The 12,142-nt window shown below is 37.0% G+C and overlaps 2 protein-coding genes across 3 annotated transcripts; both read right to left on the bottom strand.

The window, feature by feature from the left end:
• Positions 1-582: 582 nt before the first annotated feature.
• On the bottom strand, positions 583-5,909 carry LOC145229866 (cytidine deaminase-like). 2 transcript variants are annotated; one of them, XM_080095203.1, is made up of 4 exons: positions 5,586-5,909; positions 2,492-2,710; positions 1,533-1,587; positions 583-933 (listed from the first exon to the last, which is right to left on the bottom strand). In XM_080095203.1, the coding sequence occupies exons 1-4, from the start codon at positions 5,825-5,827 to the stop codon at positions 823-825; spliced, it is 627 nt and encodes a 208-aa protein (XP_079951329.1). In that variant the 5' UTR covers positions 5,828-5,909; the 3' UTR covers positions 583-822. The 2 variants fall into 2 exon arrangements, with proteins under 2 accessions (XP_079951329.1, XP_079951331.1); XM_080095205.1 differs by lacking the exons at positions 583-933; positions 1,533-1,587; positions 2,492-2,710 and adding exons at positions 3,676-4,139; positions 4,809-4,863 and having other exon boundaries at positions 5,586-5,906.
• A 1,501-nt stretch (positions 5,910-7,410) lies between these two features.
• LOC145229912 (cytidine deaminase-like) lies at positions 7,411-12,107 on the bottom strand. The gene is made up of 3 exons (XM_080095256.1): positions 9,183-12,107; positions 8,520-8,577; positions 7,411-7,867 (listed from the first exon to the last, which is right to left on the bottom strand). Exons 1-3 carry the CDS (start codon positions 9,509-9,511, stop codon positions 7,757-7,759), a joined length of 498 nt encoding a protein of 165 aa, XP_079951382.1. The 5' UTR covers positions 9,512-12,107; the 3' UTR covers positions 7,411-7,756.
• Between the last annotated feature and the right edge of the window lie 35 nt (positions 12,108-12,142).

Genomic DNA, 12,142 nt, shown 5'->3' with positions numbered 1-12,142 from the left:
TTGTCACTGATAACACTAGGAATGTCTAAATACACTTGGCCATACAAATTAAACACCTGCCGTTTCGAAACTTATGCTTACAAACGTCTACAATGAACTTTGTGCGTTGTGACGCTCGCTCGCAATTAACGCGGGCCTAAAAAACGTGTTACGGCATTAAGTCGCTGTAGCGATTTAGGTCATCATATTTCATTAAATCCAAAACGAACGCGTTTTTAGTTGTAGTCCCATAAATATTTTATCACAGCCGATGGTTGTTGTTTTTTGCCTCCTTTCATTTTCAATTTTACACATGATAAGGTCTCAAAAAAGTATCGGTACTTGTACGGATACCGCTAAAGTATCGGACGAGTACCGATACTGCTCGAAGCATCGGGTATCGGCGCCGATACAGTACTATCGGGTCATCCCTAGTTTACAGTGTGGTGGCCTTTTTTTGTTGTAAGGTAGTTCTTAACAGTTTTTAAACCTAATTTGGAAGCGTTTTCTGAATAAAAACATTTATCCAAAGTCCAAACTGTATCTACCTACTATAAACATGTGTTGTATGACTGAAGAAATAAACTAAACCCAGACCAAATATACAACACATAACTTTTCATTTATTACCGTGTACATATTATCATATGTGTATAATTCAAATTTAGCATAAAAACTACACATCTTTTAACCAAATAAACAATTTCACCCATTTTTAATAATTGCAAAATGCAGGATAAATTTTGGGTAAACGTAACGCATGATGTATTTACGCACATGAAGCACTATTAAATTACTAAGGCAGAATTCGATTAATTTAAAGTAAACTGCAGATGTGGTAATTTAGAATCCCAGTTGTTCGGGTCCAAATGATTTGGGAAGTAATTCATGCATTGAGAATGTTTGAAAATTCCCATCCTTGTCAGCGCATGCAATCGTCATGTCTGGACCGAACTGTTAACACAAGATAATGTAAGACCAGAATCATTTGCAACATTTCCTAACAGCTTTAAACAAAATATACTCGTTTCTTGTTTTTTTAAACATGCACCCCGTAGTCTAGTCATGTTCGGGCTTGAGTTTGTTAAAAAAGGGGGCTTATTGGTCCAGGCATGTCGTTATACTCTGTGTCAGTATTTTTTGATTAAACTTATCCAGCTAAGTTGCTGAACCTGACCTAAATAAACAACCCAAAAACGCCTTGCTGAAGATTAATGGTCTATTGAGTTTGTTGTCTTGGTCTTTCCTGAGACTTCAATGTGTCAATGAAACTTTTGGGCTAAAGCGCGCTTCTCAAAAACGATTCGGGTTCGAGCCGGTTTTCAGGCTCGATTGCAACTCTGCTGTAGCTATCACTACACAACGTATCTAAAGTTTCCCACCCTTATGTTTCGTGTTGAATAAACTTAAATCCCAAGTATTTTCAGCTAATGTTTCCTTCTTAAAAACGGACGGTTTCATATGTGAGAAATTTGACTTTTTCCGAAAATGTGTTTATACTGTAGCATAGCATACATTTCTCAACCATCCAAAAATCTTGTTTTGTTACTTACCTCTTTTAAAGCTTGTCTGCACATTCCGCACGGGGTGAGGATTTCGTCCATATCCCTTCAATAAAAAATGTGAAAACTCATTGAGGCCTGTTTACACTGGGCGAAGCGACGTGAAATTGGACGAACTGTTCGTTACCATAGAAACAAATGGGAGTGGTTTAAAACCGGACACAGGCTCGGCCAACTTCGCTGCGTTACGCTACGTCTAGTGTAAACGGGGCTTAATTTAGGCTGATGTGTAGGCCCACTTTTTTTTTATAAAAAAGCATATTGGCAACTTGGCTACGACTCGATTTTGTGTGTTGTAAAAATTTTGTGATGAAAACAATATAGCCTAATTTTCAAGTTCAAATCAACTCAAAAGAGGGATGGTTCATTATTTTTGTACATACCGTATTTACTTGAAGCCGCGGCTGATATTGTTTTTAGCTGCCAATTGTGCGGCTTACATTTTAATTTTATCCTGAAATTATTTCTACACTCAAACATTTTAAATTATTTAGGGTTCAAAACTTGTATGTAAGCACAGATTATACGTTAATATACGTTCTGTTGGGTACAGTTATCAACATAACTAACAAATATGAGCAAATAGTTATACCATATAACAACAGAAAGATGTATTCTGAAACAATACTATCACAAATTCCAGCGCGCGGCTTACATTATTTTGTTAACACCTCAAGATGCGGCTTACAATCGAGGGCGACTTACAATGTAGTAAATACGGTGTTTGCGTACAAAATTTGTGTAGCCTAATTAGCTACTTTCATCGTACGAACCTCTTTAACAACAAAAATTTGAATGACTTGAAGATTGATTGCAGATGAAACCTGATTATACACCACGACCGCATGGAAGCTACGTTATCCTTAAAGCTTTAGTTAATTTAAAATTAAAAACTTAGCCAATATTTTATCTTACTTAATAACCTACTATATGGACCTCACCGTACTTACCCGCTTACGGCACATGCAATTAGTTTCCTATGTCCTTCCGATACAGCTTTGACAATAGCTGTTCGTTCAGCGCAGCTTCCAATCCCATGACTTGCGTTTTCAACATTACAGCCACTAAAAATCTTCTTGTCCTCGGTCAGAACGGCTGCGCCTACTCGAAAATTGCTGTAGCGGCAATAAGCCTTCTCCTTTGCAACTGCAGCAATGTCCACCAAAGCCCTAAAATCGATTAATTCAACCATGTCGGTTATATTGAGCAGTTTTAGCAAGCAAGATGAAAATATTTCTAAAGAAAGAATAGCATAACTTTCGGGCCTAATTTGCGTTCATAAAACTGTGGTTTAGGCGTTGCCAACTAACAAGGCCTCGCATAACACTGTAGGTCTACTGAATGCAACTTGTAAAGTAACTATTTCAACAAGCAAAATTTGACGAAGAAAAGCGACATTCACCCACGTATCCTACATAGGACTTGAAGTTCGCACTTTACTCAGTCAAAATACTGCAACGAAATCAGAACTTGTTTACCAACATATGTTTATCGCCTACCCTCCCCTTAATCATTAGCCTACCTAGGCTACTGATCAAATACTTTAAAGGGTGCAAACGAAATGTGCACTTGTCCCTTTGAACCCCTTTAACTCTGATTTAAATCAACTTGTATCCATAACAATATGCGCCTAAAACAATCCGCCACATTCCAACAGAACCTGCTTTAAACTATAGTTGTTGCACACACCTTAAAAACTGCACTATGCCCCTTTTCTCTTAGATAGTTGGTTTTGAACCGTTTCAAAGCGACGATACTCCCGTTTAAACTTGAACATATTCGTTACATGCAAAGACGTATTGCTTTTTTCATCGGCTAAATATGTCCGAACTAATGGCCTTCAGTACTTCTCTGATTCGTTTACTTGCTGCAATGTATTTTGTATAGTATTCAACCCAAGCAAACTAAAACGTACTGACATTGATACAACGATTAATTAATACTTGCCACTGTGTCAGCATAAGCTACCATACATCCTTTTTATAACATGCGACTTGATATTTGTGCACTGGATATGAAAAAACATCCTCTTTACAGCATTTTACTTGTGTTTCCTTTTCAGAAAAGGTATCAGTTCGTTGATCGAATGAATTTGTCAGTAAAGAGTGTATTTTGTTGTTCTTATATTTGTACGTAGATTGCAGTACATTTTATTTTTAAGAAAAACGATCATTAAAGTGTCGTACAAATTGTAGAACAGACAAATTGCAACGTTAAAAAATTAGAATCTTTTTTCTGTATTATTTATTAAACTGTACAATTTGTTTAATACCCAGTTCAGTTTTTACTCAATATATTAACACATGTCTAAACCAAACAAAAGTTCTACATTAAACACACGAAAGACTCCAAAAATTAAACAAAAGTTGCCCAATATCTTTAGGTATGGCGAATGTGTAAGTTTACGTACAGAAAGCACAGTATTAAAGCATGCAGCCAGCACGACAGAATTCGACCAATTTTACGGTGGGGTGCAAAAGTTTTGGTTTATTTTCCCAGATGTTCGGGTCCAAATGATTTGGGAAGTAACTCATCCATTGTAAAGGTTTGATATTTTCCATCTTTGTTAGCACATGCAATCGTCATGCCTGGACCGAACTAGAAACACAAGATACTGTAGTACAGGGGTGTAGGCCTACAATCTTTAAAACGTGTTGGCAAAATAAGTTACAAAGAACAAAATCAGGCCGAGGGCCGCATCTAACTTTATAACAAAAATTGACTTGTATTTGTTGCGTGCCTAATATTTATCAGTTATAGAGGTTACGACCACCAGTAAATTCTTCAGTGATCCTGGCCGTAGTGTTAGGTTCCAGGTAGTAGCACTGGGTGCATTGATCTGATCAGAAATAAAATAGGACATGGCAACGGTCGCTAGCACGATTGATTTAAAATTCGTACGTCTCCGCACAACCTTTATTTGATTGGTCGCAGGTTGCATACCTTGCTGTAGCCTAATTTCAATTTTGTTGTACTGAACGCAAGTAAATTATAGTTTATTTAATAAACATTGAGACCTAAATAATCAACTCGCCTATAACCAGTGCGATATTATAATTATCTAGGCCCAAACATCGACAAAAGCACGGGGCATTTGACTCCCTTGGAATCCCTAGAAAGGTACTTGATTAACTATTCGATATGCTCTACCATACATCAGCAATTAATAGCAACAACTCTTCATGTCGTTTACCTGGACATTTGACCGTTCTTTTAAAATGAACTTCTTGTTTTAACTTTTCAATTTTAAATTCAATTTTAACTTACCTCTCTTAAGGCTTGCCTGCACATTCCGCATGGAGCTATGATTTCATCCATATCCCTGTATTACACAACATAGATTTATCATAAGCTTACATTTAGTCCATTTTTCATTTCAGCGCGCCTCTGACTATTCGACTTAATACGTCATGGCAAAAATAAAATTTCATATTCCGAATCTTTGACTTGTCGAATTTCTTCGAGCAAATCGATAGGGTCGAATAACTAACTTGCAGCCCGATAAAAAAGATAATTAAAAAAATATCGTGTACGGTTTTGTCAAAACTCTAATATAACCGATTCGGTGCACCACTTTCCAGTTCACAATTCAAGATAGTGGGATAGTTTATCTAACACAATGGTTCTCAACTCGTTTCGGGCCATGGTCCACCAGCCTAGTAAAAATAATGTCATGGACCATTTCGTTTTTAAGCAAGATTGAAGTACGCATACAAAACAACCATTTGGGCTTGAAACATACTTCTTTAAAACCGATTTTCAAGAAGTGAGATATTTATTAACAGCTTGCATTTTGATACTCTTTTAACGTGAAATATGTAATCACCTCTAGTTTAATACTAAATTTAGTGGACGTCCTGTGGACCACCAAAAAGGCATCATGGACCACTAGTGGTCCATGGACCACCAGTTGAGAACCACTGATCTAACAGATTTTTTTTTACCAAACTATCGTTTTGACCCCATGAGCCCCATCACATTATTGAATTTCCTAGCATACGTGGTTACAAGCTAAAGGTAATTTTGCTTATAAATAAAACTTACGTGCTTACAGCGCAAGCAATAATTTTTTTGTGACCTTCTGATACAGCTTTTACAATAGCTGTTCGCTCAGCGCAAATCCCAACACCATAGCTTGCGTTCTCAACATTGCAACCACCAAAAATCTTCTTATCCTCGGTCAGAACGGCAGCACCTACTCGAAAATTGCTGTAAGGGCAATGGGCTTTCTCCTTTGCAGCTGCAGCAGAGTTAACCAAAGCCTGAAAATCGATTAAATTATCCATACTAGTTTTATTTAAGGTTTTGGCTTTATAATATGGATCAATTTTTTTGGAAACAAAATAGCTGAAAAATAATGAGATAAGAAATTATAAGCAAGCCAAACTTCCGGGCTAATTCAGGTTTTTAACAAAAATTGTTCAGACGTTGTATAGTTAGTTACGCAGAGCTCGCTTAAAACTCTTGACTAAAAGACTTCAACTTGATTATTTTCCCATTAAAGTTCCTAATCGCTGCGTTTAAATTCTACAACAATATAATCCAAAACCCTGGGCCAAACAGAATCAATCGTTAGTATTCTCACAGAAAATATATTTCATCAAATGTTTATGGCTTTCTCGGTTCATGTAAGCGAATACAACAACTCTACAACAAACTACGGTTATTTCCCCATATGACTCAAAATGTGCATTTTACTTAAAATACTGCGACCAAATCAGAAATTTGTTTTAATTTTAATTTTTTACCTCATACCTTAATAACTTAAGGTTACTGATCTGAAGCTATGAAATCTAAAACAAAACACGCAACGGGATCCTCTTATAATGAGGCCCTTCTAACTTCGCTTAAACCAACTCCTATCTTTTGGCTGTATGTTTAGCAGCACTCAAATTTACAACTGCTATAACATGCGCCTTTCATAATTAAACAGTTGCCTTCACTGTACGACGATTTAACAGACTGTAATGTGCTTTGATGCAAGGAACTAGTTTGACGAATGTGCAACTGTGAGTTGGATTAACCGTCCTATGCCAACTGGGTGTGTTTGTTTTGTCCATAAAGGCTACTACTTCCTGTTTATAATGGGTTTGTGGACTGGATTATGGCAGTTTAACCGGTAAATTCACTCTCTTGACGCGTTTTGCCTTTTGATTGCACCTTTTTTCGGGGAAGGTTTACAACACAGTATTAAACAGGCCTAAAACTACAGCCCGAACCCAAAAATAAAAGCCCGAAACCCGGCCCGAACCGAATTGTTTTTAAGAAGGCCGCTCAGGCCGGAAAGTTTGATTGACAGGCGTATAATACATTAAAGCATGGGTGTGCAACCTTTGTCACTGTGGGGCTAAATACAATTGCCAAAATTAGAACGCATACCGCACCTGTGTATAACACAAGGTGGTTTTACTTTGTTGCATTCCAAATATGCTTAACTACAAGTAAAATTCGCATTTGATTTTAGCGACAAATTGCCAGGTCGCAGCAAAATAGCATCGGAAGCAATAATCTGCTCAAAAATATATAATAGTTGAACTCCTTTGCCAGTACTTTTGAAATCCAAGCGTCTCTGCGGCCGGACAACCTTTAATCAAGGGCCGCATTTGGCCCGCGGGCCGCAGGTTGCACACCCCTGCATTAAAGCTTCAGAAACACCAAGTCAACAAACACAATTGACAATTGGTCTTAAACGTTTTAGGGCTGTTTCACATAAGGTTAGGTCCAGCAACTAGCTACTTAGCTTGTTAAATTTATTTTTAAAAATACTGACACAGATTGTAAAGTCAGGCTCGAATCAGGCCCGTTTTTTTAAGAAACCTTTGTGTGTGTGTGCAATAAGATTTTTTTATAAGTTGCAAGACAGATCGAATGAAACTTGCATATCGTTTATTTTACTCTTTGAATAATAGTTTGCGTACATAAGTAACCACATTATACTCAAAGAAACACATATGAATTTTGGTAACAAATCATTCATTTGGTGGTGGGAATAGTACAATCAAAGCAACAAAAATATATGTTTAATACAGTTTTTTATCTGCGATTTTGAAGCGAGGATAATTGCTAAGAAGTAAATCAGACAACATTGAGCACAGTGAACTTTGAATGCATAAAAATCTAAAGCTATGAACAAATCACAACAAGAAAAATAGCAATAAGGGCTGTTCTAATATTTCACATTTGGGCACTGCAAAAAACTTTCTCTCGGATAAAAATTAGACGTTTAAATTCTTGGAGGCGAATGATCTGGGCAATAGTTCTGCAAGCGTAACCGTTTCGTAACTTCCGTCCTTGGCCGCACAGTAGATTGTCATATCTTTGTCAAACTGCAAATAAACAAATACTATCAGCAAGATAAGTTGTGGCTAGTTTAAACATTTTCACCAGGTACCATCAGGTTTAGGCTTGCATTTTCGGTTAAGGCCCGATTACATTTCTGGTTTGGTAAATTGGAATACGTTGTAACATTATTCGACTTGGAAATTAAATTCATTAAAACAGTGGTCGGCAACCGCCGGTCCGCGACCCGGTACCGGTCTGCGAAGAGTTCGTTACCGGGCCGTATAATTTTTCAGGTTAAATGCTATAAACCATTTTGCCCATGTATCCCTGGCATGATAAACTAATTTAAGTGTTTTTATAGCTATATATTTGTAGTTTTTTGAAGACCGGTCCGCGATAAAATTTTAGTTTCCAAACCGGTCCGCAGTGCAAAAAAGGTTGCCGACCCCTGCATTAAAACATGGAACTTATAAAAAAATATATACAAACACTTTATTTGGAACTATTTAAGTGTCACTTAAATAGGATGTAATCCTCAATAAATAGTTAAAAAAATATATGGGTAAATATCCTACTCAAAGCAAATTTAAAATCGTTAACTTTCTTTTACAAACAATATTTACAAACAATAAGGTTTTTTCTTCTGGGGACAAACTTAACTAAAAAAATGAAAAAATAGTGTAAATTTAAACGTACCTCTTTCAATGCCTGTCTGCACATTCCACATGGGGTGAGACAAGTGTCAGGGATAACTCTAAAAAGCGTAAAAACAAATTTATGGTTACCATCAAAACGTAGCAGTTTGAATCGGATACCAGCTTGGACTTTTGGTTATTATCTGCGGTTACAGTCGTTTCAACTCGATAGGGTCGTACAATTTAAACGCGAACTAAGGTGAATGGCAAACCGAAGTGGGTTTTTTTAGTCTGGCACTGCTGTGTTGGAAAATTAATAAAATCGGCAAGAAGGTTGAAAAAATTCACACTTGTGCATTTACGGAAAAAATTATCTTGGTTGACAAAGGAGTGTCGGCAAAAATATTTCAATGTTTTTTCACGAAATCCTCTCTTCGTAAGTTAATTAAGTTAAACTCTATTTTGAACCACGGTGATTTTTTCTAGCCTACGCCTTGCCGTTTGGGAATGCTGGTGGCGGGCTGATTGGGTATAACACCTTCAATAGGTCCGACGTACAATGATTTGGCAACAAGGTATTTGATTATATGGAAAATGAAGATTTGTTTAGTCGAGTCATATCCGGTATTGAACAGGTTGACATTAAAATTTGATCACATTATTTGATTGCTCAATTTGTAACAAAAAACACAAAACACAAAAAAACACTAAAAAATTAACGTACTTTTGCGGAACGTCGCTCCACCCGATCACAGCGCAGGCAATAATACTTTTATGGCCTTCAGACACGGCTTTTACGATTGCTGTTCGTTCGGCACAAATACCAACAGGGAAAGATGCATTTTCCACGTTGCACCCGCCAATAATTGTCCTGTCTTCAGTCATTACAGCCGCACCAACCCGGAATTCGCTGTAGCGACAATAAGCGTGTTGCCTAGCAGCGGTTGCTGCCGCAATTAGTTTTTTTGCATCACTTTCTTCAGTCATACTGTTTATTTGTAACTCTGTAAATATTAGTATAGTTTTAAGTAAGTATAAACTACAGTTCTGCATTTATGCTTTTATTTTTATTTCGTGATACAGCATGATAATTTAAGCCAAATTGTTGACTATTGTAACGAATAACTCTACAGTAACCTAACTGCTTGAAGTCGTCATGAACTTATGATTCCATGAAACACTTTCATAGAAAAACGAAAACCTGACATTGACATTGAAAAACATAACTGCTCTCGTTACAAACTTGCACCGAGGAAGACACTATAGGACATATGATTCGGCTAAAACCGACTGCATAGCAATGCACTTGTCCAAATCATCACCAGAAAGCACAGTAATATCATAGTTACAAGACGGTTCTACTAATAACGCTTAAATGGACTTCAATATACTTCACTATTCTTCTGTTTCATAGTTTTGTTTCGTATTGTGGTTGTAAAAAGCACTTAAATATCTTTTTCTGGAGCCTGACTTTTACTGGCAGCTAGCATTCCAACCATACTAAACTGACTAAAGATAGCTTTAGGAATGTTTGAGTACATAACAAACAGGCATAGCAAGGCCATTGGGCAAAGAAGGAATCCAGACACGTTATAAAACTCTAATTTCATGTCGTTAACCAAATGGTGTAAAGAACGGAAACAAAACCGACCAAAATAAATTGCCTTTTCAGTCTGAGCTTCAACTGCTATAAGCGCCTTTTAAATAAAAGAAATTTCGTTGCCCAGGCTGATTAAACTTTCACCTATTTTGCTTTTATAGCTCGTTCAGTTGACAAAACAAGCACGTTTGCTGTATTTGGATGAAACGTGTTAACACTGAAAAAGATTCCATGGCTTTTACTAGCTTGGTAATCACCAGTTTCTGGCTACAAAGGTTTTAGTTATTACAACGGGCCTGATTTAACATTTTTACTGCCTTAATGTTATTTGCTCAGCTTGGAAACTTGACAAACAAAGCCTTGTGACTTAGCTGGTCTGAGATTGACTGTTCCTATTTTGAACACGTTTCAATGACCTCATATACACAAACCCAATGAAACGTGAGCCCATGCACGGACCTTTAGGTTAAGTGTACTGGCCCACACGTACTACAACCTTTTCATATCACCGCTATGTCAACTAAATATTTGAGAAATGCTGCCACTCAAATTTGCAGAACAATTTCTTCATGTTGTGTTGAGCTAATAGCTGCGTAGAAAAGCCTAATAGTGTTTCGTAGATACTATAGACCTCAATGCATATGCTAGCTCGATGACTATAACGTCATTGGTATATCCGGTTATGACATAACGCGGCTAAACAAGCAAATAGGCACTTTGTTTGCCTCAACGATAAATCTACACATATATACAAATGTGTAAAATTACTCAAATGAAACCAATGTTTGGAAAGAAAAAGTTTTTGTAGTGACGAATGACAATTAAATGACCATGCTTTATTGATCAAATAACGGCCTAAATAGATGTTAAAAGCGAAATGCTTTATTAATCAAACGTTTCGCCAAATGATCATGCCATCATCAGTGACATGAAGGGCCACAACAGTTACACCTGTTTATTTTCACTTGAGTCACGTAGTTTTTACGTCTATTTTGGCCGTTATTTTATTGTTAAACTTAAGAACAGATCCGTATTTAGTGTTCCCCTATGCCAGTGGTTCCCAAACTGTGGGCCATGGCCCAGTACTAGGCCATCAAGACATTTTCAATGGGCCACAGAGCCATTTGAACAGATTCTACTGTTTCGCTATACTGCAGATATTATGCGCTTTGTTTTGAAAAACATAATATTTGCAAAGAATTCCGAATCTTGTAGCCAAATTTCAGAGCATCCCATTAAAAATAAATTGCCAGAAACCATTTCGCCTGTTTTTGAGTTATTTTTTTTTTGTGCCCCAATTTACAGCACGCGGTGAGCCACGAATCGCTATTAAATAGACATTTGGGCCACAGACCAAAAAAGTTTGGGAACCCCTGCCCTATGCTTTGTTTTTGCGTTTATAGCTTTTTCAAACGCTTGCCTAAATTCGCTACTATAAAGGTTAATACACTCAAATACAACGGTTTAAACTGAAATTGCTTTAATCTTCAGCGAGACTGACTAACGGTAAAACAAAGCGAAGTAAACAAATTTACCCAGCAATAAACCGAAAGCTGTAACCAAGGTTTCCCTTTAGCTAAAAGCGTCACTGTCGCCTTACAGGTCTTTGTGCAATTCTTTCATGGGCAGACAATTTCAATACTCTTTGCACTTTTCCACATTCCAATTTCACGTAAACAAGTAATACGAACGGTTTTCATTGAGCTTTAAGCGTCACTATAGCCTTACAAGTCTTTCTTTGCGATTGCTTCATTTACAAACAAATCCAATACCGCTTTTCTTTTCGAAATTCCGATTTCACGTAAACAACTAATATGAACGCTCTTTTATACCGAATACACTGAATCCACGAAGGTCACTGTTTCGTTTTAAAACACTGGTGTTAACAGCTGTACACAAACTAGTTTATCCTGTGTTGTGATTCACACATTGTGGGGGCTTTACTTGCCTGAAAAGGTTACAGCCTATGTTTTTTCAAATAACTCGACATTTACAACGTGATTTATAGCGTCTGTAAGAGCGGAAATGAAAAAATATAGCCACGACGCATCATCAAATGACTGTACATTCTAATTGAACCAGTA

This window comes from Phallusia mammillata, chromosome 5, assembly GCF_965637545.1.
Source record: "Phallusia mammillata chromosome 5, kaPhaMamm4.hap1.1, whole genome shotgun sequence".
Lineage (NCBI taxonomy): Eukaryota > Metazoa > Chordata > Ascidiacea > Phlebobranchia > Ascidiidae > Phallusia > Phallusia mammillata.
The sequence above is the reverse complement of the archived record's forward strand: the minus strand, read 5'-3'. Positions and strand labels throughout refer to the sequence as shown.

Coding starts and splice junctions, on each gene's coding strand:
- LOC145229866 (XM_080095203.1), bottom strand. CDS start 5,827: ATGGATAATTTAATCGATTTTCAGGCTTTGGTTAACTCTGCTGCAGCT. Junction 2,711..5,585: donor ATTGCTTGCGCTGTAAGCAC/GTAAGTTTTATT, acceptor AATCGATTTTAG/GGCTTTGGTGGACATTGCTG. Junction 1,588..2,491: donor ATTGCATGTGCCGTAAGCGG/GTAAGTACGGTG, acceptor TTTTTATTGAAG/GGATATGGACGAAATCCTCA.
- LOC145229912 (XM_080095256.1), bottom strand. CDS start 9,511: ATGCAGAACTGTAGTTTATACTTACTTAAAACTATACTAATATTTACA. Junction 8,578..9,182: donor TGGAGCGACGTTCCGCAAAA/GTACGTTAATTT, acceptor TACGCTTTTTAG/AGTTATCCCTGACACTTGTC. Junction 7,868..8,519: donor GCAGACAGGCATTGAAAGAG/GTACGTTTAAAT, acceptor GTTTATTTGCAG/TTTGACAAAGATATGACAAT.